Raw genomic sequence first — 26,923 nt, 5'->3', positions numbered from 1 at the left:
GTTCGATAGGCTAATAGCATCTTTTACGCATGTCACCGTTTCCTTAATAGGGTACGCTGTTAGATGTGAAGAGTCGACTCAAGCGAGCAAACAACCCCATCGAATCTACAGGGCACAGTTTTCGAAGGGGGTGGCCGTCTGATCTGCGGCTTTCGCCGACCAGAGCGCTAAGAATGAGTCACAGCCTTGAACGAAAACAACACAAAGACTTATATTTTGACAGGCAAGCCATCAGAAGCGTTAACAAATAGATATTACAAAGTAGAGCAGTTAACTAAAAAGAACACGAGCAGTTCGATGCATATGAGAGTCAGAGTCCCACAATATTCACCGACGTGGCCCGACGATGCACTGCTGTCGGAGGCGATTCGGCTACCTGAGTAACCGTCACGTTGCTTTGAAACGACTCCGCGCGCGACAAACGATTTCATCTGGAATGGCCTGTTACAAACCGGCCTACAAAAGAATGCGAATGCATACCCCCAAAAGCCACAAAGAAGTACAATAAAACGAGTGTGCGCTTTTTTCTTTGCCCGTGCGTGTACGTGCTGTGTGCGGCACGGGTACTTCGCAGTTAACCCTATCCAAACGTTTGACAAACGTATCGACTCATAACAGACCACTTACCAGCGAGCGGTCCACAGCTGTCGCCGTATCCAAATGCTGTTAGCGGCCGTTCCTCGTGTGACAGGGGCACTTAAAAATCTTTCCACCAAATGGCACTACTAGTCCTCAAATAAGAAAAAACGATGGCCCAAGGCGAGGCTTGAAGCTCCGGCCGCACCGTGCCACCGGCCGCGCTGCGTTGATAGCACGGAGGTTGTTTACATCCGGGCAGCAAGTCGTACCGCCAGGGCAAGTTGAGTCGCTGCAGTCGGGTGCGTTGGCGCGCTGGCACGAGAATTTCAATCGTCTATATATACGCAAGCAAGCGAAGCAGATGAGCATTGCAATTGTTTGCAACGGCGAGAACTGTCTCTGTTATCAGCAGAGTTTGACAACACCTATCGCCAAAATAAACAGATTGAAACAACACGGTGCGCTGTCTGCCTGTGATCGCGCTGGCTGAAGCATCTATACGGGTATACGTACGGGATGGGGTTTGTAGCTGCATGCAACCGTCGCGTCCTGCTTACTCGTTCTAATTAGCATTAGGCCACGGTTGAAGTGCTGATACACGGAAACAACAGAAGACTAACATGGCGACCGCCCGCTTGAGATGATTATCCCAGATGGGGAGTTTATTTTGGACGTGGTACTATACAAGGGATCGAACGCCATCTCACAAATGGTGTTAAGTGGTTCTAAATCCTTCCTTTTGCCACACGGATGGGCAACGGTACTACCATGGAGGTTCGTCCACATTTTTAGACCATGCCTAGGGAGTACATTTTTTGCTATAAGTACTTTTCAGGGCACATTACTTGATTAAAACTCCATTTCCGGCTAGTTTGCGTTTACAGTGTAATGATGTTTCAACTGCATCAAATGATGGTGACGTTTGCCCTGTGTTCTATAACGCTTGGTAAGGCGTTCAGCCTTGCAAAGAAGTTGAAACATGTGCGAATCCAGGCGGTCAACTTCAACGGTACTGGTGGTTGTTTCAGTAGCGAGCGAACGGGTCATGTTCAAGGACGCGACGAAATCATCCAAGGTTGAATGGGGGCCAACCACGAATCGCTCGCGAAAAGAGTTCCAGTTTACGCGATGGTACGTCGTGCTTGTTCTTAATTTCTTGCCGTTAATTTGAAGCAGAATAGGGTAGTGATCACTTCCCCAGGTACTGTCCAATGTACGCCATGTCTTCACTGCTCGGGGGGTGGTGATGGTCAAGTCCGCTGTTGTATCGCCCTGGGAATGGTGGGGGCCAATACGGGTGGGGACTCCATGTTCATTGCGCAGCTGCAAGTGCCCGAATTCGACGGTTTGCTCTAAGAGCCGGCCCCGGTGGTTCGAGGAGGAATAACCCCATAGGGTATTTCGGGCGTTAAAATCCCCCCTTATAATGATGGGGCCTGAAAAATTAAGAGAGGAGATGCGGTATCCAATCATACAGAGTGGAAGGGATGGCGCACGAGTTCGGTTTGTAATACACGGACGTAATCAACATAGGTTTACCGCCCGGGGGTGTAATACGTGCAATGATGACTTCTCTGGTTTCATTGCAAGCCCCATCTCAGCGGTGTTGTACCGCTCACCAGGAATTATGCACTAAGATCGCAGCCTGTCCCGGGGTTTTTTGATTATGGCATCGAGTATAATGAGGTATAGTTGGATCCATGAATGTGGTGTAGTTGGGTATCTTGCAGGGGCCTCGTGTTTCTTGGAGTAGGAGGGCGAGAGGACGCATAGTTGACACCTGGGATTTTAGGAGCGGTCCAGACTGTAGAAAGCTACGGCAGTTCCACTGTAAAATGCACCGATTTGGGGGGTGTACGAAAGACATATTGGATGTTTAATGCCTCTTTTTCCTTTTCGATTCACTCGGAGAGGGCGTTAGGGGACAGGGGACTTGAATGCTGTGCTTCACTAGCTCTATGAACTGGCGAAGTTCTTTAATCGTGGTAACCTCGCCTTGGAGGGCGACTATCTCACTTGAAGCTCTTTGCCACTCCTTGTTTTTTTCGAACTTAATACGGGCGTCCCGCTGTGTAAGCACCTGTTCGGGGATGTAAGTTGGGCTAGGCTCTCCACTTCTTAGCTCTGCATCAGAATCGTGCTTGCGACGACTCGTACGCGAGCGACTACGGCGTGTAGGGGCGGACTTCTTCGGGGCTGGAGAGACCGACTGACGGCGCATTGAGACGTTCCGAAGAACTGTGAGCTCCTTCCTCATGGCTGCCATCTCGGCGCGTAGCTCGAAGAGGGTGCGGCGAACTTGGGAATTTTCTATCACCAACGGGTGACTGTCGGGCAGAGAGACAATTAGAGACAACTTCGGGGGGGGGGGGGGGGGGGGGGGTTCCTATCACAGTAGAAGCCCGGGTGACACCCTACGGTGTAGAGCGTGGGCCAGTTGACAAAGGCGCGTCAGGGAGTTCTTTCTTAGTCGGAATTGACCTAGTGCTGCGCTCGTCCTTCTTGGGCATGCGACTCGGGCAGACCTTGCTAACGGCAAGGTGACCGGTTTCTTTACATGCGACGCAATACGTGGTAGAACCGCATTCCGCGGTCTCGGCATTGGAGCGGCCACACTCTTTACACACCCTCGGAGATGGAAAGAACTTGGCCATATGCCCCAGACTGTGGCAGTTAAAGCACACCAATCTCATTGGTCGGTACTCAGCTACTCGTACCAATTCCATGTAGTACTTGACTGTTTTAGGAAGGGTGGGGGAATCAAATGTTAGAATGGCGCCATCTGTCTTTCCGATTTTCTGGACCTTAATGATATCGGCTTGTTCATAGCGTAACCAGTTTATAATTGTCTCCTTGCTATAGGCGTGGTCGAGTTGTATGACGCCGCGAGTAGTGTTCCTAGTCGAAGGGGACAATTCTACCACCACATCGATTGTCTCAACTTTGCCGTTAAGCCGGACGGTGAGGTGGTCAGTTTCCGCGAGGCGAGCAGCATGATTTTCATCATAAAGTGCAATGTGAGCAGTCCGCTCGTCGAACGTGACCGCTGCCATTTCGGTCAGTTCTGCACTAGGAGCTGTGCTTCCGACTACCGTGGCTATAGCTTGGCGGGGAATTTCGCTTATTCGCACTTTGTTGAGTGGTCTCAATTGTAAGGTGTACCGCGTCCGAAAAGCTAACAGCTTTCTCAGAAACTTCGCACTTAAAGAAAAATTCCTCCTGGTCCAGGATTTGAACCCGCGATCACCGCTTAAATGGCGCAGTCGTCCTACCAACTGAGCTAACCCGGGGGCTAGTCGTTTACAGCACAAGAGCGAATTCATCAACAAATCGAAGGGAAAGACTGATGTTAATCTACCAGATTTTAGGGAAATCACCACCATGGAGTAAGATTATGCCACGGAAATTTGACATCCACCTCAGTGCAGCGATACCGCTACAAAGAAAAGCTAACAACGTTCTCAGAAGCTTCGCAGGTTAAAAAAATTCGTCCTGGTCCAGGATTCGAACCCAGGACCACCAATTAACCGAAGCCGTCACTCTACCAACGGAAATAACCAGGAGGCTATCTTTGTAGCGTGAGGGGCAAATTGATCAACAACTTGAAGTGAAGTACGGGGTGTCAATCGACGAGATTTTAAGGAGAATCCCCAAAATGTAGTAAGCTCCTGCGAAGGAAAGTTTGACATCCAGTCCAATGTAGCCGTACGGCTACAAAGGAAAGGTCAATTGGTACTACAGCGACTTCTCCGGTTAAGCGGTGGTTCTGGGTTCCAAACCTGGACCAGGACGAATTTTTTATCAATTGTGAAGTTCCTGAGAAACCTGTATAGCTTTCCTTTGTAGCTGTACGGCGGCTGCTCTGAATGGACGTCAAAGTTTTCTTCGCAAAGATTGAAAATGTGTCGTTCCAAATATACCACCAGCAAGACATCATTTTATCTCCTTTATACGATTATTTTCGGTTCTCGCGGGTTCTGGTTCATATTATCGTGTTCTCATTTCATTTGTCAATGACTGCACCTGTTTTAATGTTCATTCATATGTCAAAAGATTGAATTTTATGCAGTCAACGGCTTTCTCAGAGAAATTTCGTTCGTTAGTCTTATTTCCAAACAAGTGGAATTAGCCTTATGAACAGTGGCTGCCCTGGCCAGTGCACCTCGAGCTCTTGTAGAACACCGTCAATTCAAACATCTCTCGCCTGTCCAGGAACGGCTGAAGTGGTTGTGGTGTACCACAGCCAGTGTGATGCCCTAATGTTATCTTGTGTACGCTGAATTATGAGTACACTACATTTTAAGAGGAAGGTAACATGCATAGGTCGACTACAGTGCCACGAATACAAATATACTAACTTTGCAGCTTATTAATGCAGAAAATGCCAAAAGCTTGCAAACAGGTACACCAGCCCGTACACTTTCCAGAACTACATTTTGTTACAGCTCTATTCTTGAATGGTGAAGCGTGGGATTGGTGGAGCGTGTCTCAGGGCTTCTCTAAAACAATTAGGAACGGCAAACACACTGCGTAGCGCGGTAGTTATCCTCATCTGACTATACATCTCACTCGTAAACCTATGTTTCCCAGGCCACCGGACCAAATAGGCACCACTAGTCTCTAGCTCTCCACTACGGCACGCCTCAATGCCTGCGTAAGTCGGCACGTTGAACACTACAATCATTCATCAAGCAAGCAACACTAGAATAAGAAGCGACGCAACACGTTGCAAATGCAAATCACTGACTCCTGTTAACCTCGCAGCTCAACATGGACCCCATTAAGCTCGAGTATGATGAAGATTCGCGATCAAAGCCGGTAATCCCCACCGCGCTGTGCTTAACCTTCTAAGCTACCGAGATATGCATTGTTTCATTGGGGCAGCCCGCAGACCGGTCGACCCGTGCACACACGACGTGTACACGCGTGCCCGATAGGTCAATTACCTGCGCAGCCGCCTGGCTTCGTTAACCTCACAATGCAGACTGTAGGAAAAAAGCAAAGTGCCGTAAAGATAAGAGGTACCGCAAAGCAGGACGTAGGGACCTGTTTAAGAAAAAAATTAATAGGTGGGCTTACTTTCTTCGCAAAAAAATGTAACGAGATACCCATACTTACCAAAGTATCGCGATAAATTCATAGAGATATTTAATTATTCAGATGGAAACAGATTCCGAACCTGTATTTGATACGCAAATGCAGATAGTCAGAAGGATGTGTAACGTACAATCACAATATCCTAGTACCTCGATAATGCCAAGCCCTGATTTTAATGTAATTTCCAGCGTTATGTCCAATAAAACTAGAAGTGAAAATTAAAATTACATCCGACGTAACAACGTCCCAAGTGCTCGAATTACGTACGACGTAACGTGACCCGAAAAGCAAACATATTCAACGTAACCCGAAATAAAAATTACAGTTACGTCTGGTGGAGCTCAGTTGAAATAATTAGAACTGTGCCTCACGGAACCAGTAATGAAAACTTGAGTGACGTCAGGTACACTGTTCAAGGTTTAAGGGATGCCGCTTCCAGCAAGAGAACATTTCAGGTTGGCATCAAGCCCGCGAATTTCATGATCCGGCTGAAATGTCAGCTCCCGAAGGATGTTCACATTCTGAGAAAAAGTTGTAAATTAGCACTTGAATAGCGCAGCTAGAACTAGAAACTGCGTCCTCTCAAAGCTGCCCGACAACTCATCACTGTGAGATTCTACAGAAACCGGCCAAGGAAAAGGGACAATAGTTGTTGGGGCCTTGCGGTTCCGCCTGCACAGCGAGGGGATCCAATCTTACTTCCAATGAGGCCTCAATGCCTACTATTGCTTCTCCTCACCTCACAACTGTAGAGTGTCACGGTGAGTTAGAGACGCTTGTTGGGCAACTTTGTTGAGATCTGCGTAGCAAGCGCAGTGTTGCATGCAGCCGTTGAAATGAGCTATGAGGTCAAATGGGGCAGGATTGATTCCTAGGAATAAAAATAACGCTTGTCGAAAGTCCCTTCAAACATTCTGTTGTTGCTTTTTAAATGCTTTTTACAGCTATTAGAGGGTTGAAAAATATTTCAAGAAAGCTATTACATTGTTTTCTGCAACGTTAGTTAAAGCTAACACTAGCATTAGTAGGATGTTGCTGGAAACGAACATGAGGTTTGCAAAAACAGTAATCCAATGTTTTTGATGTTGCTACGCAAGCATCAGAATAAATGATCTTGGAAAAATTGTGCTAACATTAACGCCAAATACAAAATCCACATTCTAATGTTTTGGTATTAATTGGGAAACGACCCAATTTGTATTCAAACTTGCGAAACACGACGGATGTCTGTGCACATTCGCCAAACATACTTTTTCTTCACCTTGGCGAATTCTATTCATGTCCAATATACTTTATTTTCAGCTCAGTAATGCCTTACGTGGCTTCTTAGCCAACTTGAGGGACCGAAACTTCACACAGGTTGTGAGGGGTGTGGCAGTGCAGCGCTACAAATTAATTTCGCCCACTTGAAGACAACCTCGTTTAACTTAAAAGGTAGCCTTTGGTAACTTACTCAGTTTTATTTTAGCCGAAAATGGCGTTTTTTTGCGGAATACAGGTAAGAAATAGAAAAAAATTAGTGCCTTTTCACTCTGTGAAGAAGGATGACCGACAAAGCTGGACAAAGACATATACTGCTTTGCAGTAAAAAGATCCAAATTTTGTGCTACATTGCATCAGCAGGAACGCAAAATGAGTCATTAATTGCAACCTGGCACTGATGTTCTTATACGAAAATTACCCCCATCTCCCCGCGAGGGCACCCTGGTGTGATGAGACGCATCTGGGGGTTCAATTGGCGTTTCCATTGGGTTGATTCTCTAAATCGGATGAAACGTGTTGTGAACGCGCAGGATGCCTTCCCATCCCATGCGGGTGTTCTCATACGCGGTACGATGGGGGTAATTTTCACAGCGCCTGAAGGAGAGGAGACAGCGGAGGAGAGTCGCGCATGCACGCAAAGCGAGCGAAGCGTACGCACGCAGCTGTTATTTATGATAATGAGACGGAGTGAGAGCGTTGCGCACAGCTGTCGGAGAGAAGAGCGGAGGAGAGGCGCGCATGCGCAGGTGGCGTGCGGACGCCGCCGACGCCGACGCAGGAGGGACATGACTCAGAGCAAGAGATGCGTAGCATCTAAAAAAATACCACCGCAGTCGCGTTGCGAGCTCTCCGCGCCGCTGCCTTCGCTTCCAAGGTGTTCATGATGAGTAGCTGCGTGGAGATGTGCACTCACTGAGCTCCCGGCGATGAGACCGGAAGCGCGTCAAAAGCGCTCGCGCTATATAGGCGCGGCACTCTGGTGGTCACCTCTCTAACTAGCTCGCGCGCCCGAGTATGCAGCGGAGCAGCGGAGACGGAGGAGTACAGGTGTGCCGCACCGCCTTGAGCGGCGGCTCGCCATCTAGCGGGCGACCTACGAGCTATAGGTGACCGGTCGTGGGCTCCGCGATCGGCTGCCGGCGGCGGCGCGCCGCCGGCAGCCGATCGCGGAGGCCACGGACCGGTAAAAAGCGCAAAGGCTCATGGGTGCATTGTTTTCTCCCGCGGAGAGCCGCCACTTCCGGTTCGGGAGCTCTTTTGGCCTCCCGTAGGCCGTCGGCTTTCACGCGCTGTGTGCTCGTTGTTTATCTGTTTCCACTGGGGAAAAAAACGCTCATGCATCGGGAATTCCGTAAATAACAACGATTGACCACATTAGGGGTTTATCTGACAGGCAAGCACCCTGTGACAAATAAACAACACGCACACACGCGCCTGACTGCCGCCGGCCCACGCGGGCGTACGGGAGGGCAGGAGAGATCTCGAACCGGAAGTGGCGGTAGCAGACGACGTACCCATGAGCCTTTGCGCTTTTTACCGGTCACCTATTAGAGTTCCTGTATATAGCTCCCCTTGGGGAGCAGAGTTGCGCGTCCGTCCGCCATCTTGAGTTCCAGGTCGTGCGGGAAAGCCACCCTTCTCGTATCAAAGGCCGCCGCGCTAGCGTCAGCGGCGAGGAGTAGTGGCGAGGAGCGGCCAGACAAAACCTGGCGCACGATATTGGACCGCTTATCAGATGAGCGGCCGCCACTGCCGCCACTTCCACAACTGCCGATGCTCAGTTGTGCAGAACTGACTGAATACGGGGTATTGGGCGCAGCACTGAAAGCGGGCTTTCCTGTCGAACTGGAACCCGCGGCATGTGGCAATCAGACGCGCAACTCTTGCGCTACGCGATATACGCCTCGAGATTCGCGATCGCTGCGCCGCCTGCCGCCGCTTCTCCGCGGCGTTTGCGGGATTAGCGCTGCGTGGCTGATAGGTGGTCATGTAGAGTTTTGGTTCTCTTTCGCTTCTCTTTGCCTTTCCGCGCTCTAAACAACTTGTTATGGTGACGTCTGTAAGCTAACTGCACGTTTAGGGCACCTAAAAAAACAGCTGCGTCTTGGTAGAGCGCTCTAACGCCAACAAGAGCTACCCGGGGAGGCGGTTCTGCGCGCTTCTTGGCCGCTCTTGCGGGCGTCGGCGATGGCAGCAGCATATCACCGCTGTCACCTTCGAACACGTCAGCACAAGTGAATTCTATTTATTGTCGACTCGCTTAGACCTGATATTGGCACTGTAAGTGGTTGGTTCGTTTTGCAGCGCAGACAACAATTCCGGCTTTGCTTCGAATATGTGCGTCGTAGAAAAATATGTTTCGGGGACGTGATAACCCAATAGCTGACAAAAACTTGTGCCTTTTATGGGAATATAAGCCACGCGAAAATGTTAAAGGAGTACTGACACGAAATTTCAAAGCTGAGATAACTATGTACAACGCTTCCCTTTTATCAGGAGATATCTCCCAGCAAGTTTCAACAGCAACCGTTCAGCGAAACATATTTAAAATCCATTTCACCCGCACGAGAAAGCCCAGAGCGGACTACATGACATCATCTGCTACTTGCCCCAAACTGCCGACGCCGGGGCTCCCGTCACGAAGCCGACGCGCTGGCTGTGGTTGGCGCGCGCTGCTCGGGCGTGTGTACACGTCATGGTTTTGGGACTGACGTCATGGTGCCCGGGCCTGTGGGGACGGCGAAGACCTCGGCCGGTCTGGGCGCGCGCGTGCGCTCGCTCGCGCGCGCTTCCAGAGCGGCAGCGATACGGCAAGAATGGTGACGTCACGTTATACATCCTGTCATGGCGGCCGCTCGGCGTTTTTTTGTCGAAACCGAAACTGGCACGAATAAACGACGCCGTAAACGAATGTTTACGTTGCGCTCGACCGTCTAATCTGTCATTCTATGATTAGTGGGCTGGTAGGCACGCATAGCAGCGAAAAAAACGTAACAGGAAAATTTCGTGTCAGTACTCCTTTAAAGGGGCCCTAAATAGGCTGCCGAATGTTGCGATTTTGCGTGCGCAATCACTAGAGTACTATCCAAGGAACGTCATCCCGCAAAAATTGTTTAAATGCGTTAAGTATTAGTCGAGTTATCGCTCATTAAAGGGGGCCAGCCATAAGGCCTGGGGCTCTCCTCCTCTTGTAGCTCCTCCGAAGCACTGTGGAAGCCACAACGTCATCGACCCGGCGCAAGACCACCGAGAGAAACAGGGCAATTCATCACTCTGCTTGATGTACGTGCAGTCATTGGCTGCGCCAAGCACTGCGTGCGCTTTTTTTTTTTTGCGCTCGACGCACATGCTCCGCCCACCAGCTTCCGGTTGCACGGTGAGCGCTGTTGCCGTGGTTCGCGCGCGTTGTTTTCCACTTTTCCATCGTCTTCCCCGACATGGACCCGAATCTCCGCGCGCACCTGATGAAGCGAATGGCCGACATTGGGATCAATCCCTACAAGGACGCGCCACTGAAGGAAGAAGGGTGCAGCAACGGCGGGGAGCGCAATTCGCCTGAGCCACCACCGTCGCCACCCCGAGCCGGCGGCGGTGACATGGGTTGGTATGTATTGACATACTTCTTTTTCTTTGGCTTACTTGTGCGACGTAGGCATTCGAGTAATGCAAGATTACTGAACTAGTTTCAGCGCGCACATCGGTTAAGTTTAGGACACCAAATGAACGTAGTTACCGAGTAACGCATTGATAACTAAGTGTATACGCCGTTAGGCCCAGGCGCTCCGAAAGGGGAAAGTCTCGCTTATTTCCTAATGCCTCGAGCGTTGGTTTCGGACACCAATTGCGGTAAACGTAATCGTGCTACACCAGCGCAGTCGTTAGCTTCCTCAAGGTGTGCACATGTAGAAGGCCTTTTTTTTTATTGCTTGCTTAGCGTTCTTCGTGTATGGCGTCGCGCTACGCGTCCGCGTATCTCCCGTGCCAGGATCAGTCGGTCGCGCTCGTCGCGTCGGGGATCTTTTTCATCGCCGTCATGCTTCTGCTTTGCGCGGTGACCGCAGGTGCCGGTGTGGACTGTGCGTGGCCAGCGAAAGGCCGCTGGAAAATAAGTGCTGCGTGGCGATACCGCAAGTTGCTGCCAAAGGCATTGAAACATGCATCACGGACCACGAGCACTTCCCCAGTCTGTGCCTGAACCCCGCCGTCCTCGAGGCGGTGTACCGGGAACTCGTGGACAGCGGAGTCGCCATGCATCATGACCAGCACAAGTAATGCACCTAGGAACAAGCAATGTCGATCGCAAGGGTTTTATATTTTTCTTTCGTTGTGTTTGTTGTCATGTCACCGCAGCCGTGATAATTTAAGTCTGAAATTTCTCATGATTTTGCACAAAAGCCTCGCACGCGTAAAATTAGCTTCACAATATCACCTGAAGTACACTGTACACGCCTGAATTTACCTCTGTTTCGCAAGGATGGCCACATACTGCGACCCCCTTATGATTTCACTGACAGAACTAAAGGAATTCGTTAGCAAAGCATTAGTAAAAAAAAAAAACTGTTCACATTTTAAAACGCGCAAAACAAAATAGTTGCCCTGTGCTGGATTCAAACACAAGTTTTCCCATGTGAAAGCAAGTACTGCACCACAGCACCATAGGAACCTTGTACAAGTGCATTTCTGCACCATATTTGTCCAAAAAAACTAGGTGGCAATAAGCCTAGCCAATCAGAGGAAACTGTCCCGAAAAACTTTACTGAGTGATTTTCACGGCTTCCATGCGTTATTTCCAAACAATATTTGCAGGAAGTACCGGCACACGGCCTACCGGCTATTCACTCGCTGGTGCTGGAAGCGGCTTCCTGAAGGGCACAGGGTTGTGCTGCCTGCCTGCGCTGTGGCAAGAATTCGCAAGCAGTTTCCGTCAGCAAGCTACGTCGGCTTCCAGTACCCGCCTCTTTGACTTCTGCATAGGTATGAACCACTGTTTAGCATGGGCTAGTACAGCAATTACATTTCTCAAATGGACGGCTGTTTACTGGGTGATGCATTGTTTATTAGGTTAGCGAGTTCGGCAACTGTCCTTGCTACCTAAGTGCCTGAGGTAGTGTTTACCAACATACCGAGCTGGTACCCATGGGCACCTGTCTGTAGGGCATGGCGTGGTCTGGCATTGTTTCTTTTCTTGAGTCGTTGGCTTGATCATCACTGACCTGGGATTAATGTTTAGTGGCATATTTTTTATTCCTTTTTTCCTGAAGTTTTTGAATGTAGGCTTCTATGTTGCTTGCTGGCTGCTGCCTAGGGTTAAACCACAAAGTGTACGTGGTGCTGGTGCAGCTTTGTGAGGTAGAAGAAAAGAGGTCACGATGACCAATGCCAGCCATTTTCTGACAAGTCAGATAATGCCAGTGCATTCCAAAAATGCACATAAAAAATGCATTCCAAAAATGTGGCGTGCAGACCAAAAGCAACGGCCGGGAGAGCTTCGAGCCAGGTTGAGTTAGGGTGACACGTGATGGCTGCTTGGAGCTGACGGTGCAGGCATTCAATCATCCCGTTGGCGCAAGGGTACTAACTGGTGGTCCGCAAACGCTCGAACCCGGCGGAGAGTCCGAGGATTGTGACGCGACGAGGTGTGCCGAAGCGGGATATCCAGGCGGAGAAGAAAGCTGAGGCGACGTGTTCTGCGGCAAACCTTTCGAGGGGCATTACTTCAGGCCATCGAGTGTAACGATCAATGGCGGTGAAGCAGTAGTGGTAAGGTCCAGTAGGTGGGAGGGGTGGGCGAAGTCCTGTATCTGACGAACGGGGTACCTGTCGGGGATGGTGCGAGCGTTGTGAGCGCGGTAATCTCCACAAGGTTGCCAGCCGTTGCCCTTTTTTGGCACCATATGAAGTGGCGATGCGTAAGGTTCCTCCGAGTGGCGGGTGATTCCTTACGATGCGACGAGTCGGTGTTTCGGTCGTGGCTTTGTGAACGGTTGGGGGGACGAAACTTCGGGCCTTGGTCCAGGTACCTTTGAATCGCGTGGAGCTGACGGTTCATGTCGTCGATACGGCGCACAAGCTCGGGGGTGTGCTGTTGAGCGCCGACTGCATGGAGGGTGGGTTCCAGTGATGACAGGCAGACTTCGACGACGCGATCCGCGATCTTGGCAAGTTGGTCCAGTGGTAGAGTCGACTGAACCTGGAGAATGGCCTGTACGTGTGAAGGCAGGCGCTGAAGAAACACGGTTCGGAGGACGGAGTCGTCGACCCGCGTGTTGCCGGCGAGGGCACGCATATGATGCAGGAACTGCGGTGGCTTGCGGTCACCCAGCTTTTCAGACTGAAGCAGATGGCGCACTTTCTGGTCTTCCGAAAGTGAAAGCCGACGGATGAGTTCTGTCTTCAGGTGCAGGTAACGGTCTTGAATTGGAGGGCTTGCGAGTATGTCACGGAGCTCGGTCGCGTAGCGGGGGTCCAGGTGGGCAACGACGTAATCGTAGCGCGTCTGGTCTTGGGTGATACGTGCCAGGGAAAATTGAGCCTCGACTTGCGTGAACCACACCTCAGGCGAGTCTGCCCAAAACTGCGGGAGTTTGACGGCGACGCGACAGACATCCGGGTTGGTGCCGGCCGCGGTATTAGCAGTGTTTGCGTTGGCGGCGACCATAGAGCTGACCGCTTGAGCGGGGCCTTGGGGTTTGTGGCGTGAGCCGGGCGGTGAAGAGTCATCGGGCGAGTGCCGCTCATTTTGCATGCGCTGCTGCTGCTCGTGCAGTTGCTGCTGAAGTTGTTGAACTTGTTGCTGAAGAGTGGCGAGGGCTTCCTGGTCGTCATGGCGGTGGGTTCGATGTCCAGGTCACCAGATGTGGGGAAGCAAGACTTTATTGCTCCCACTACAGAAAACATTCAACAACTGGTTTAATTATCTCTTCAGTTTGCGAGTGTTCCTATCTTCACATGCACCTGCGCTCAATCTTCAGAGGCACCGGCGCAGTGCGCAGGCGCAGAAGGGGGCTGTCCTGAGACGCGCGGCAGTGGTGGCGATAACGTGCCGCCACACACACATACACATTATATCTATAACATGGCAAACAGTAAGCTGTTTAGTGTTGGCAATGAAAGCAAGAAAATCGACAGATTAAGTGTAATGCAATATCGATTGCACTGTGTGAATTCATTTTGCGAGTCACTGTGATGACAAAGTTAGTTTGATTGGATTCTACCATTGACTAATGGATAAACATTTTTAAACCCTTGTTGCAGCTCCGATTGGATATGACAACCGAAGAAGCTACAGTCATCAGCTGTCCCCGCCGCAGGAGCTGGACATCCGGAGGTGTGCTGTACAGCAGGGCCTGCCAGGGTGGTATACTCAAGGACAACTAAACGACAATGGAAGCTGTCCCTGCGCCTCATAACTGCAGCCGGCTGTTACTCCACACAGCGCAAGTAGTGCTTACTGCGAGTGTATTGAATGTGACATGAGTTGTTTCCGTGATTTCTTGCCCTTCATCTGCTTTTAAATCTGCCGCGACTGCAAAAAGACTAGATGTGAAAAAGAAGACTCGTTTCAAAACGTGCATGCGTGCTGACATCTGTGCCCTTCGCTCCTGCAGGGTGATACACATGAGCTGATGCCGTTGTTGTACCTGAGTATAGAGCTGATGGTAGTGGCGTGGGGAGGGGGGTGCTAAACAGTAAAGCACCACGTGTTGTAGAGTATTCGGTTAATTCACCTTGACAGTATTGGCCGCCACAATGGTACAGTCCAGGGTGCATCGCATTAGTAAAGTGCAGTGTTGGTATGTTTTGTTTTCGAAGCAGCACCAGCTGGTGGATTGTTCTTAGTCGAGTTTGTGAGGAGGTGCCAAGCATTGCTTTTTTTTTTTCCCCGGCAGTGTTCAGAGGTCCCAGTATGTGTTGCATATCACTGTTGTGCCTCGCATTCCTTCTTGCTACGCTTTGGCGGGTCATTTGAGGCAGCCCTTGAAAGGATAGATGTGGTTTGCCCGTTTCATGATACATTTTTGATGCCCGTTGATGCCAGTCCAAAGGAGGCAAGCTCTTGTCACTCTGCTGCGTGCAGGGTAACTTCTTTTTAAATGTTGCACATTTTCCACATTGACCTTGGACTCCTATCTTCAATCAGCTGTGGACATTGTTTTCGTGTAGTCTTGTCCTTCACAGTGACCCCTATTTCTTTGATGTACTTGTGATGCCACCTTTCCACAAAGCTTTCAGGAGTTGGAATAGACTCCACATCACTTCAAAATTTGTGCTCTGTTGTGGCCATGCTTGTCCTTCGTTTAGCTGTTGCCAGCCACCGATGACATCTGCCAACGTTAGTGGCATGGACTCATTGGGCTCACCAAGATCAAAGGACGATTGTTGAGAGCTCCTTCAACTGTCTTTCACTGAAGCTGTCCGTCTTGACACGCTTTTTTGCATCGATGTCTTTAGGCTTCATATAAGGCACTCATAAGAACCTCACCACCACGGGGTGCACTTGGCTATCGTTTTCTAGTGTATGTTGTGAACGCTGCAGAGATCCTTTGCTTGTTCCATGTCCAATAGCTTCGAGCACTTGCAGGTCTTGTGTTATGCCTCATGCAGTTTTGCAACTGCTATATATTGAGTAACTGAGCAATTCCATGAAAGCTGTGTCCTATGGAAGTACAGTGGAACTCCGCTGATACGTCCACAGGAGTTACGACCCACTTCTTATGACAGATCGCCGCGGTCCTGGCAAACTCTGTCCAATCGCTGTCCACCGCAGCAAGTCCCTTTAGCAAGACCGCGCTATAATTTTTGCCTCTACAGGGTTTACTTGACAAGTTTGAACCATCTCTTTCGCGTTGCTGCATCTTGTGGGAAACCAAAACAGCCATGCTGAGCACTTTGACCCTATAGCGACGTCACACGCCCGTTCAAAGGGTGTCTCCACCATGTATGCGCGGGAATGCAGTCTTTTTTTTTTTTCATCTCTGCTTTGCACTATTGTTCGTTTCGCTTGGCCTTGGCAGTTTCGCACTCGCCTTTTCTCCTCTTAATTTGCTCGACCACGTCGGCCTTATATCGCGCACACGAGGGTTACAATAGTGCCGGACGGCACAGGTGTCGCGTAGTGCACGGCACTTGGCTGGCAGGCTAGCTCGGACGCATGGAGGGAAAAGGGTGCAACATTGTGATTTTGGCCGACAGTGATTTCAGCTGTCGGCCAACAGTGTCATTAGAAACGGGCACTTGCTGCACTTTCTTTATGTGTTCTTCCCCGATCAATGTCTTCATTACCTCTTCCGGAGTGACTGGGGTCATGTTGTAGCGACAGTCCCTCACCAGCGCCTCGCTGTGGAGCGCGGTGCCTGCATGTACACGAGTGGGAGGGTTCGGAGGGAAGGATTTATGTTCTTTGCTTCTTTTTCTTCAGTTTTTCACGCTTCCGGAACGTTTCACCGAAGTCTCTTTTGCGGTCGGATGTTTCGCTGTACTGGGTGACGGTGTTGCAGCCGGACGTTGTTGCGCTGCCTGACTTGTTCCACTAGATTTTTCCTTTCCTCAATGCATGGGGAGAAGCACTCAGCTCAAAAATCTTGTATACGACACCGGGCGTCCTGCCCTTTGTCACACAGTCTTTGACATTTTTTTTTTCTAGCAATGTTCACAAAGCACTCAGCAGAATGCTTTCGCTAGCACAGAAACTGCCCCTCTCGTTCACCTCAGTTATCGTGTGGTCCCCTGACCATCTTCCGGGATGGGAGCACTCAGCGGATCTAATGCCTAATGATAGAAAGTGGGTGACGTACCAGGTGTTTATCTTTTTCTTATGCAGGTAATTTTGTTGCCCTTTCATTTGTACTTTTATTTCATTTTAATTTTCGGTCCCTGCTTTCTCAAGACTGATTCTTCCCCACATTTTTTTTTAGTCATTTTCACCTTGGTTTCCTTCTGAAATTATGACAAGCGGACTTGGGTACACGCTGTCCGACGCGTCACCGCGGAGACTCCAGAAAATGCTAAACATTCAACATGAGCCCGTACACAAGTGCGTAAAAAAAGCCACGTGAAAAGGACACATCACCAAAGTCTCGTTGGCCCTTATGCCTTGCCCTTCACACCCTCGTACTGCTGTTGTCCGCTGGCCCAACAGTGGTCCTGGACGCGATGAAGGGGCTTTGTAGCTCCCTGTCGTCCCATTGAAAAAGAAGCTCGCTCGCTACACTCCTCCCAGCGTTGGGTGGAGTGTGATGACAGTCTTTGGGTGATGGCAGTCTCCAACAAGTTTGTTATTTTTTATTTTAAAAATTGGGTGCTTATGCAGCGTCTTGTCCTGGGCTTGAATGCAAAGTGAATCATTCTCAAGTTTTTTTTTTTGCATCATGTGGGGAGGAGTTCGTGCCTCAAATGTCAAACCACCAGATTTCTTCAAGGGAACCATCCGAAATTGTGCACTTTGAAATAGTCACCACATAGCATGGGTGTCACACATACCAGTGTTATATAGTTTATCTCAGAGCTGTTTTGTGCGACTTGATTTGTTTTCTAGGATGTGTTCTTGAATAGTTTACACACAAAATGCTCATTGTCAAATTTATTTAATGTGTCAACACAAATTTTGACTGATCCTTTTTTTTTTGCTACCATTACTTATGAAAACATTTTGAAGACTGGTGTAGTTAGAAAGGGAATTTTATGCCACTGCAATGCATGCCTAACCAATTTGTTTACCACAAAAGAAAGTTCTTAGATGCTCACAGATCAGTTGATTTCCTGCAGTAGCGAAAAACGGAAGTGACTGTATATGAGGGTTCAGCAATTCTTGCACTGTGCTCTTTCTTGATCTCTGTTGATTGTGTGTTTGGAAGTGAAGGAGCTGAGATGTTGATGTGAATTTGTAACCATGGAAAGTTTTTCATTTGTCCCGTCAGTGGTCTCACAGCAGCATCTGTGATGTATACCTGTTTTCTCCTGCGCTTGCTTTAGAGGTATTAAAATTACACAACGGAACATGTATACCATTGGTTATTTCACATTGTTCATGGGGTCACCAAAAGAAGTGAAACAACTCAATAAGCACAAGTGCTGAGAGCGGCATACAGGGGGCCATAGTGGTTGCCCAAATCTCTGCTATTGCAAGGGTTGGGGTAGCCCTTAAAAGGGCTTTTTTGTTTCTTCTGCTTGGTCTGGGTGCATGTGGAGGCTGCCAGGCATTGTGCCGCTTGGTTCAGGGTCGTTGCTCGGAGGGGAAGCGAGACTGCCGGGCCTCAATGAGCTGTTGCTTGGGTGGCCGGGGGTAGGCAGCAGTCATGTGGTGCTGCGGCTGAGGCACACTGTCTACAATACTCAGGCTCTCTCTGTGCGAGCAAGCCTCGCATCGTCTGGTGACATCCACCATTAGCTCGTCGACATACCCTGAAAAAAAAAAATGCTGTTATTTTTCTGGCAATTCTGCACTAGCCGGTCAGTGATAGGAAATGTTGATTGGCAGAAATCATTGGCAGGCAATCTGGGGATCGGCCACACACTTCAAAAGTGGGATGTGCCGAAACCCACTTGTGCATGTTTTTGTGGCTGTGACGCTGCCACCTGCGCAGCTAGGCTGTGACGACTGATATTTCTCGTGCCTCTCCCCCTGTCCTGCACAACTCCTACTTACCACCATGTGATTACTCTATCTACCCTCCACATGTGACGCTTTCCCCTTTTCGGCACTGTCAAAACATGGGGCTGATACAGGCCACTGTATATGCCTTGAGCGTCGCAGTGGCTGCGGCGTGTGCCGCTGCTTCTCCGCGGCATATACGGGAGGAGCGCTGGCAGGCAGATAGAGGGCGCATGCAATGTTCTTACTTTATTTCGCTTCTTTTTGCCTTTCCATGCCCTAAACGATTTGTTACGATCCCGTCTGTAAGCAAGAGCGTTTGGAGCACTTCTAAAAACTGATGCGTCTTGGCACAGTGCTCGAACGCCAACAAGACCAGGGATGCAGTTCTGTGCACTTTTTGGATGCTCTTACGGACGTTGGCGATGGCGGCAACATATCGCCACAGTCACCCCTGAATACGTCAGGCACAAGCGAATTCCACTGTAGCCTCATTTAGACCCGATACTGGCACAGAGAGAGGTTGGTGTCGTCTTGCAGCACGGACAACGAATGAAGCTTTGTTTCGAATTAATCTGTGTGGGAACGGACCGCTAGGGGAATTTCAGTGGCGCTCCTACAGGCACTGCTGGAGGATATACTGGCATTCCTGAGCTTGGTTAGGTGGACCATAATGGATGAGAGAGTTCTAACTTTTAGTATACTTGTGTGCTTACCAAATGTTGGGTTTGTCTTCTTTGGGCAAACGACGTAGTGCCCCCGCCTCCGTTTCGGCATTTTAACTTTAAACTGCCCGTCTCCTGCTGCAGTCACGGCTTGCGGTCTTGCCGTGTTTTCGTTGAAATGCATGACAGCAAGCTTCTCCCTAAAAAGGAACAAAATATTGCTCTGTCTGCCAAACTTGCTTGTCGTGACAACACTACCTGGTCTTCATCCCTGCCTCCGAAAAGGCGGTGGATTTGGGAGCAAAGCGGATCAGCAAACTGTTGAAGGACTCCAGGGAGTATGTCTGGACCTTGGGAGATAGCTGGCGAATATCGCGCAGCAGGCTAGGGCTCTCCACGATGGTCTGGAGCTTCAGGAAGGCTGGGGAACCTGTTTTAAATACATATTGGAATAAATTTTTCCGATTCCAATATTTGAAAATGTGTAAGGGTTTTCAGGATAAACATCACTTATGGCGACAATATAGTTTTCGTCATTCAGTGGCTCTTGCTCAGCCGTCTGATTGCCCCACAGTCGCAGAGAAATGCCCGCCAGATGGCGCCTCGATTGTTAGAAAATGGCCGACCCGGCAAAATTCTGGTCTATACAGCATAGTGGAAAGAAAGCAGTGATGCTGCACAAAGGTGTGCAAGGGCATTGGGGCCTTAGATAAGGAGATTAGTCGTTCTTCAACATGGGAGGGCCAGACTTCATCCTAAGTCACCTTATCCGAGCTGTTGATTCCCTTGTTGCCATTAGATTAGCCGTGATGGAGGGTAATTTTCACATAAAGAATTGGTTGAAACAAAAAAAAGTTTCCAGTAAGTTGGTACGTATTTAGTTCAGTTGGGGAAAAAGCTGGGACATGACTTCCTCACTTTGGTCGTGGAACACGAAATTCCCCATGTGCATGGCCGTGTTAGCATAATTGTGCATCACTGCCACAAACAGGTCACCTGGTGTCATCCATAATCGTTCCCCAAGCGGCTCATGGAGGCACTCGGCGAATGGCCCCTCATGGCCATCGTGCTTGTCACAAATGTGGTTCAGCAGGCTCCTCCACATGCTGATGATGAGCTCTGCGTCCCCCTCGGCCATTGCAGCCACGAAGTACAGGTGATTAGTGATGCACTGCACCCACGGCTGTATGAGCGCGCAGCTCTGGCTCTTGCAGGCAGCCCTCAACTTCTTCTGGATACCTGAGCAAGAAAGTGCCAAGACACTCAAATGCTGGCAGCATAAAAGTGGATGTCTGCACTTACCTTTAGATATGTGCCAGGTGTCAAAATAGTGCTTGATGGTGGGCCTCTCTTTCCTGCAGAAGCTCCTGATAGCAGGGTGGCGGTCTACAGCAGCAAAACAAGGAAGAAGTTGTGGCCTTGTAATGCCACACCTACTAAGACAAGAGGCCAAAGTACTTATGGGAATCGCAATCTTGCAACCTAGCAAAGTGGTTCTCATTTTTTTCCCATCCCTACCACCCGAACAGCAGGGCCTGCAATAAGGAACGCTAAAAATTTTCAGGAACCTCGGCTTGGGAGCCACTGGCATAGAGTACCTTGCACTCATACAGTTATTTCTCTCATCCTGCAGAAGCTTATGTATGCATGTGTGCTGGCAAAGGTTTGACTCATGTTCAGGAAATTCAAAGGACTGTTATGTTGCACCGTACCTGTAGTCAGGGATCGTATGTTGACGCCCTGTCGCTCCAAAGCTTCGAGGGAATTGATGAGGCCCTCCTTCTCCATGGCTGCACTGTTGGGCACTGCGGGTGACTGCATAGGAATACACCAGTTGTAGCATGCAGTGCGTGCTTGGGTCATTGCCGGTGTTAGTGTACTGCTTACTTGGTGAACTGTGACATGCTCACAGTGCAAGATGCGGCCAATCTGCCCCGCGTACAGGACATATGTGCAATATTTTGCACTGTGCCCTGGTGAGTCGCAGCGGCCATCCCCCGCCAGGTCCACTGCAGTGCCCACCACACTTTGCACAAGTTCATCTTGCTTCTCCTGGAAAAGCTAAGCACAAAGTGGACAGGCTGTCATGAGAAAAGCAGCCGAATTGATTTCTTCTGCCAAAATGCACACAAGATTTTGTTAGCTGTGGTGAGGCTCCATTGTGTGTGCAGTGTTTCTTTACATTTATTTTTCTTATCTACCATTGTTTTATAATGTAACTTCCAGGAGGTGTCAAGTTTGATTTTCGAAATGACCTAAACGTGCACTTATGTCTGCTACAGTGGAATTTGTCATCAGCTGACATGCACTGACACCGTAACTTGGGGACGGAGAAACAAAAAATGTGCTCCTTGATAGGAAATTTTGATTGATTGTACGGTTTAACGTGCCGACGCAACGCAGGCGATGAGGCGTGCCGTAGTGGAGGGGTCCGGATTAATTTAGACCACCTGGGTATCTTTAACGTACGCCAAAATCTCGTACACACGGGCGTTTTTGCTTTTTGCCTCCATCAGAAAAGCGGCCACCGCAGCCGGGAATCGAACCCGCGACCTCGTGCTCAGCAGCACAACGCCTGATAGGAAATGTTACAGCCCGCACTTGTGCAGTCTAAAATGACATAACGTTCTTATCAGAGACCTTCCAAGCTTTTCTGGTGAATATATGATAAAGCAGCAGGCCAGCTGAGGCTCCCACCAATATCGGCATCTCTTAACAAAATCAAGGAGGGAGACATGTTGTGGAACAATGACAATGCTGTTTTTATGCCTCTTGTTTAACTGGAAGTTCGGTCAATTTAAAGTGCCCTGCAGCCTCCATGGACTTCATATGAATGCTAGTCAAGTGTCTACATATTCTTAAATTACATGCAAATGGTTACCTTAAAGACAGCAGGTACCAAGTAGCGCTTCTGGTACGTGTAGTATGTCGTCTCGGAAATCGCTTGAACATTGATGCTCTGCAAAGCCCGCAAGCAGGGGGCCACACTACACCCAGCAAACAGGATTGCTGCTGCCAGGAGGGCATTTCCAGCAGGCTTCTGGTTCAGAAACGGCTGGCTCTCCCAGATGATCGTGTGGCCAACACGACACGTGCTCTCCACTCGCAGCATTGAGCCCTCCTCAACCTTGAACAGGACCTGGCAGGGCTCCTGGCAGTGCTGGCAGGAAGCAAAGAGCTGACGGAGTTTGCTTTCAAACACAATGAATTTCCGTTCCTTGTGCGGATCCGTGGCCTCCTCTGCAGCATGGTCACTGCAAGTAGCAGGCAATGCACAAGGTTGATGGTCTCTTTTTTGGAGCACTGTATAGGCAGCGCTAGAGAATGAACAGGGCAGCAGTGCTGGACAGGCACACCTGTCTCTTTAGGGTAGGCAAGGCAACTGCGCAACTGTGAACAGGGAAACTTCATCTGACCTGTGCTTCTTACCAGCCCTGCCAAAACTTGCCGCATATTACTATGCAGAATTAGGAAAGAAATAAAAATGAAAGTGCAGCACTGGAATTAAACCGCAGAATTCTTGTTTTTGTGTTCACACAAGGAAATAGTGCTAGATGCATTTATTTACTTATTATATAAGTATTTATCGCACCGTACTTCGCAAACACTTGCACAAAGTATTTCGCTTAATTTTTTTGTGCATGGGAGGCACAAAAGGACAGGAATCTAAAGAAAGACTGCGAAGCCAGAAGGGCGGATGCTCATTCTTTTCCTGCATTTTTGGCAGCCAGCATACGTGCACAGCCCCCAGTAGTATGCTTACCTTACGAAGCTCTGGTCAAAAGATACATGGTAGGATGAGTCGGGCTCGGCGGCTGGCAGTTCGTCATCGGACTCGGACTCTGCTTCGTCAGAGTCCGTGTCATCTGCCAACAAAGGCGATGAGGCACGTGGAGGCAGGAAGTGGGGGGGCAGTGGAGCCATGGAGTGCAGCTCCATGCTGGGTGATTCTGGCAAGGGCAGGACCGCAGAGTCTGCCTCTGTCTGCGTTGCCTGCGACAACAGCAGCCTGGCATCGAGGTGCACCTGCGTGGCTGTTGGAATTTGTGTAGGTTACTGGCATGAACAACGTCGGGCTTCACTTTGACTCAAGTCTTTTCCATTGGAGCACTTATCAAAACGAGTGAAAAGATTTTGATAAAGGAACTTCTCAGATAGGCTATTGTATTTTCTGAAATTATGTAGCAAGGAGTTGTGTGTTAAGCAGAGCAATCCTGTTCAAGGTGTGTACCAGTCACTGTGCTGGTACAGTCTCCGAGTGAGATATACGTGCAATGTTCTCTGGTCAGCCAAATAGCACAAAGACGACGACAAGCACATTCCCTGGGCCGGCGTGCTCGACTCCAGCCAGTTTTTGCTGAGATTCTGACATCCTGTCTTGCCTCTCCGTTTTAAGTGGTACACCTAATAAATTGGGGCAACACCATACACCCGATTTTGCCAGCGTCTATCGAGATGCAACAATGTGTAAAGATGCATGTATATGCAGTACCTTTTTGACCGTTCTATATTTTAGAAAAGGTGTCACGCATTTGACCCTTGGCAAATATATGTTTTTTTATTTGAAGTGTCTGAGCAAAAGGAACATCATTTGCACCTGGAGTGTACCCTTGTTCTAGCAGCAGAGGTGATATTGGAGTTATCTGTGGTCCAAAAAGCATGCTTACCAGCATTCGTTCCCCGCAGTGAAGTTTGTGTGCCAAGTGTTCGGTGGGAGGTTGCCGTCTGGGTGCCCACCGTGCACATCACAGGGCGACAGCTGCACTGACACACCCGAGCCTGTAAATCAATGCATTTGCATCATTATCTATGCCAAGTATTGTATTCTGTGCTGCATTATTTACAATACTATGCTTTGCTAAGACCCTGGCCAATGTATTGAAATTCACTAACAAAAGGGTCATTAAAAGGTTTTTCACAGACGACCTGGCACACGAACAGAAGCCAGGCCTGCAGTGTCTAGAACTGGAGCAGCGTCAACTGGCCAGTGTCTTGCAATACAAAGCAACTGGCTGCATCCTAACATTGAGCCAGTTACATGTATGCGACAAGCATAACCCACCGGTTGCAAGGCTCCAGCTGGGCTGTTGCTTGATGCAGCTGCAGCAGTTTGCTGGTCTTGTATCGGGGCACGTTGCTGCAAAAAAATTTGTGTTCTTAGGTTCACTCTAGCAAAAACAAACACACACTGCCTGTCGAAAATAACATTTTGTGTACAGATAGGTCAAGGTATGAAAGGCTACACAAATACCTCGGTGCAGCAGGTGTACTGGGTCTTTGTGTGTGTCTTGGCAGAGTCAAGATCATGCACTCTGGCCTACAATATGAGCCAATGTCGTTTGGTTGCCGTGACTTGAGCTGTCCGTGTGCAATTTCCGTAGTGCGTCTTTTTCTCAATTTTCTTTTTTTTTTATCTTGCCTGCTATGGCCAGCGTTCTGACAGCTGGTGTAACATCCTTGTTTAGTGGAGTAAACGGTCCGCACACGTATGTGAACTGTGAACGTCGAAATGTTAATGACTGTGCAGAGACGGGAGACGCACGACCAGATCACAGCGTCCGGTGCATGCACTGCCGCACCGGTCTTTTGACTTAAATAAAAATCAAGGCTGTGTCTAGCGTTCCGTCCAGACGGAACGGCAGCTGTCACTAAAGTTCCGTCCAGAGGAAACACAACTCGCGTTGAAAGCAGTCTGTCTTGATTTTTACCCAACCGGCCAAACCGCTACTGCTCACTGATTAGCCAGAATAACTGATAATTATTAATCATTATTAATAATTACAGATGGTCGGACTAACTCTAGCTATATCCGAACGGATCTCCAAGCTGCCACCTGACGCCTGCTTCACAATATTTCAGTGAGAGCAGTCGGTCTTGATTTTTACCAAACTGGCCAAATCGCTTCTGCTCACTGACTAGCCAGAGTCACTGTTAATTATTAATCGCTGGTAATAATTACATATCAGGCGTAACTGGTGATGGCTACGTCGGGAGCGGTTCGGCCGCTTGAGTAAAAAACCAAGACCGACTGATCTCACCATGTGAATTGTAAAGCGGGCGTGAAGTTTTGCTGACACAAAACGCTAACCACGCGGCCACACACACACACGCACACACACAACCCCCCCCCCCCCCCCAAAAAAAAAAAAAGCCCGTGGTGCGAGAATCGAACCACGGACTACAACATCCGTAGCCGGCGGCATAACCACTACACCAAATCCCAGAGCGAGAAACGGCGGCTAATCGGCTGGTTTTAACGCGAGACACTTCCAAAAATCAAAGCATGGTCTTGTATACTTACCGCTGCACTCGGAAGATGGAGAGTCGGTGTCGCTTGGGGCCGCAATACTGGCCTTGCTGGGAACCCCATTTGTTCCACCATCTGTGGGCTTCGGAAGTAGTCGTCCGGAGAGAAATGATGCCCGCAAACGAGCAAGACTTTCCGCTTGTCAGATGGTCGGAGACCGATGCGCTGCAGCCAAACCGAGCGTAGCGGCTCATCTCGCGGTACGCTGTGTCGTGTTTTTACCGCAAGCCAGTCGACGGCCTTGCAGCCGACGACTGCACACGGTCGCGTTTGCTTGTTCGTTCCGCTCATTCAGGGCCGCGCAGGCAGTTGAACGATCAAGTTGCTGTCGCGTGATGATGCGGGCTTCGCAGCACGTGGAGACGAAAAGCACGCACGCACGCACTCAGGTGAAGCTCACCTGCGAGCAGCGAGGTGGCGATGTGTTCTGCTTCCGGAAGTGCGCAACAGCTCACCGAAAAAAAAAAGTATTATCTTCCAAAATTTTGATAGTTGTCGCCTAAAAGTTTATTTATGCGACTGTACCACATTATTTCGACGAAGCTGGCTAATTTAATTATCTCCTTCGTACGTGATCTCCAGCAGTGATCTGCGGCATAATTTGATAAATCCACCAATGGCGGCGCCGTACTGGGCAGTGCCTCAGGTGCGTCAGAACAGAAAAAACTACGTCAGAGCGCGCAGGTGTGGCGGCAAGGTACGGTTGGTAAGCCGGGGGAGAAAGTGCAATCTTTTTTGCGTGTTTGTGCGGCCCCTGCTTTACGCAGATGTGTAATATTTGGTATACGTTGTCGCGAAGGGATACTCTAGCGATTGCGCGATTGAAATGGCGACCTTCGGAAACCTATTTAGGGCCCCTTTAAGTAGACTCAAAGGCTGTGCATTGTCAGATATGTGCCTACTCATGCCTTATAGTAAGAACCAAGGTATATGCTAATGAAACCACAGGAAAATGAATGGTCTGCAAGTAAGGAATAAATAGAATAGTCGTACCGGAATGAAAAAAAAAAAACGAGTGCAGCTTCTGAAATGCTAAAGACGTTTGTTCGAGCAAGGTAGTATTCACCAGACCAACTAGATGCGAAATGCACTGATATTTCGCTAGACATGGGGGGGGGGGGTGACGAGGAGGACGCTCAACTATTGTTGTTTACAAATGCGGAGCGGAATCAACGAATGAACGTTTTAGTTATCACACACACAAGATGCGTGTTCACTTTTCGTTTGTTTTTCGCCTTGAAAAACGGCTGATCACTCGGCGGACTCATTTTTTGAAGAATACAGGATAGGCAGTTCACAAGCGATACGAGGTGTCGTTGGAAGAGTTGATTGATTGATTGCAGGGTTTAACGCGCCGACGCAACGGAGACGATGAGGCATGCCGTAGTGAAGGGCTCCGGATTAATTTTGACCACCTGGAGA

The 26,923-nt window shown here is 49.3% G+C and overlaps 2 protein-coding genes across 3 annotated transcripts; one reads left to right on the top strand and one right to left on the bottom strand.

Annotated features, from left to right (window-relative positions):
• The first annotated feature begins 9,962 nt into the window (after positions 1–9,962).
• LOC144177734 (uncharacterized) lies at positions 9,963–17,779 on the top strand. The gene is made up of 4 exons (XM_077705317.1): positions 9,963–10,543; positions 11,001–11,207; positions 11,746–11,913; positions 14,194–17,779. The coding sequence occupies exons 1-3, from the start codon at positions 10,377–10,379 to the stop codon at positions 11,900–11,902; spliced, it is 531 nt and encodes a 176-aa protein (XP_077561443.1). The 5' UTR covers positions 9,963–10,376; the 3' UTR covers positions 11,903–11,913; positions 14,194–17,779.
• Positions 17,780–18,129: 350 nt separating this feature from the next.
• LOC144177721 (uncharacterized) lies at positions 18,130–26,326 on the bottom strand. Of its 2 annotated transcripts, XM_077705306.1 has the most exons (12): positions 25,496–26,326; positions 24,257–24,331; positions 23,862–23,973; positions 22,958–23,228; positions 22,076–22,448; positions 21,082–21,255; positions 20,907–21,009; positions 20,497–20,580; positions 20,191–20,433; positions 19,453–19,624; positions 19,246–19,394; positions 18,130–18,339 (listed from the first exon to the last, which is right to left on the bottom strand). In XM_077705306.1, exons 1-12 carry the CDS (start codon positions 25,790–25,792, stop codon positions 18,152–18,154), a joined length of 2,241 nt encoding a protein of 746 aa, XP_077561432.1. In that variant the 5' UTR covers positions 25,793–26,326; the 3' UTR covers positions 18,130–18,151. The 2 variants fall into 2 exon arrangements, with proteins under 2 accessions (XP_077561432.1, XP_077561424.1); XM_077705298.1 differs by having other exon boundaries at positions 20,907–21,255.
• Between the last annotated feature and the right edge of the window lie 597 nt (positions 26,327–26,923).

This window comes from Haemaphysalis longicornis, unplaced genomic scaffold (assembly GCF_048455015.1).
Source record: "Haemaphysalis longicornis isolate Haplotype H1 unplaced genomic scaffold, Haemaphysalis longicornis Haplotype H1 scaffold_1, whole genome shotgun sequence".
Taxonomy (NCBI): domain Eukaryota; kingdom Metazoa; phylum Arthropoda; class Arachnida; order Ixodida; family Ixodidae; genus Haemaphysalis; species Haemaphysalis longicornis.
This window is presented reverse-complemented; position numbering and strand designations above follow the sequence as displayed.

What these genes read in the sequence shown, in the direction of transcription:
- LOC144177734 (XM_077705317.1), top strand. Translation starts at nt 10,377, where the DNA reads ATGGACCCGAATCTCCGCGCGCACCTGATGAAGCGAATGGCCGACATT. An exon ending in GGCGGCGGTGACATGGGTTG is followed by an intron (nt 10,544 to 11,000) that starts GTATGTATTGAC and finishes CGGTGACCGCAG; the next exon opens with GTGCCGGTGTGGACTGTGCG. An exon ending in ATGCATCATGACCAGCACAA is followed by an intron (nt 11,208 to 11,745) that starts GTAATGCACCTA and finishes CAATATTTGCAG; the next exon opens with GAAGTACCGGCACACGGCCT.
- LOC144177721 (XM_077705298.1), bottom strand. Translation starts at nt 25,792, where the DNA reads ATGAGCGGAACGAACAAGCAAACGCGACCGTGTGCAGTCGTCGGCTGC. An exon ending in CATACGATCCCTGACTACAG is followed by an intron (nt 20,581 to 20,906) that starts GTACGGTGCAAC and finishes TTGCTGCTGTAG; the next exon opens with ACCGCCACCCTGCTATCAGG. An exon ending in ACGATTATGGATGACACCAG is followed by an intron (nt 19,625 to 20,190) that starts GTGACCTGTTTG and finishes TATTTAAAACAG; the next exon opens with GTTCCCCAGCCTTCCTGAAG.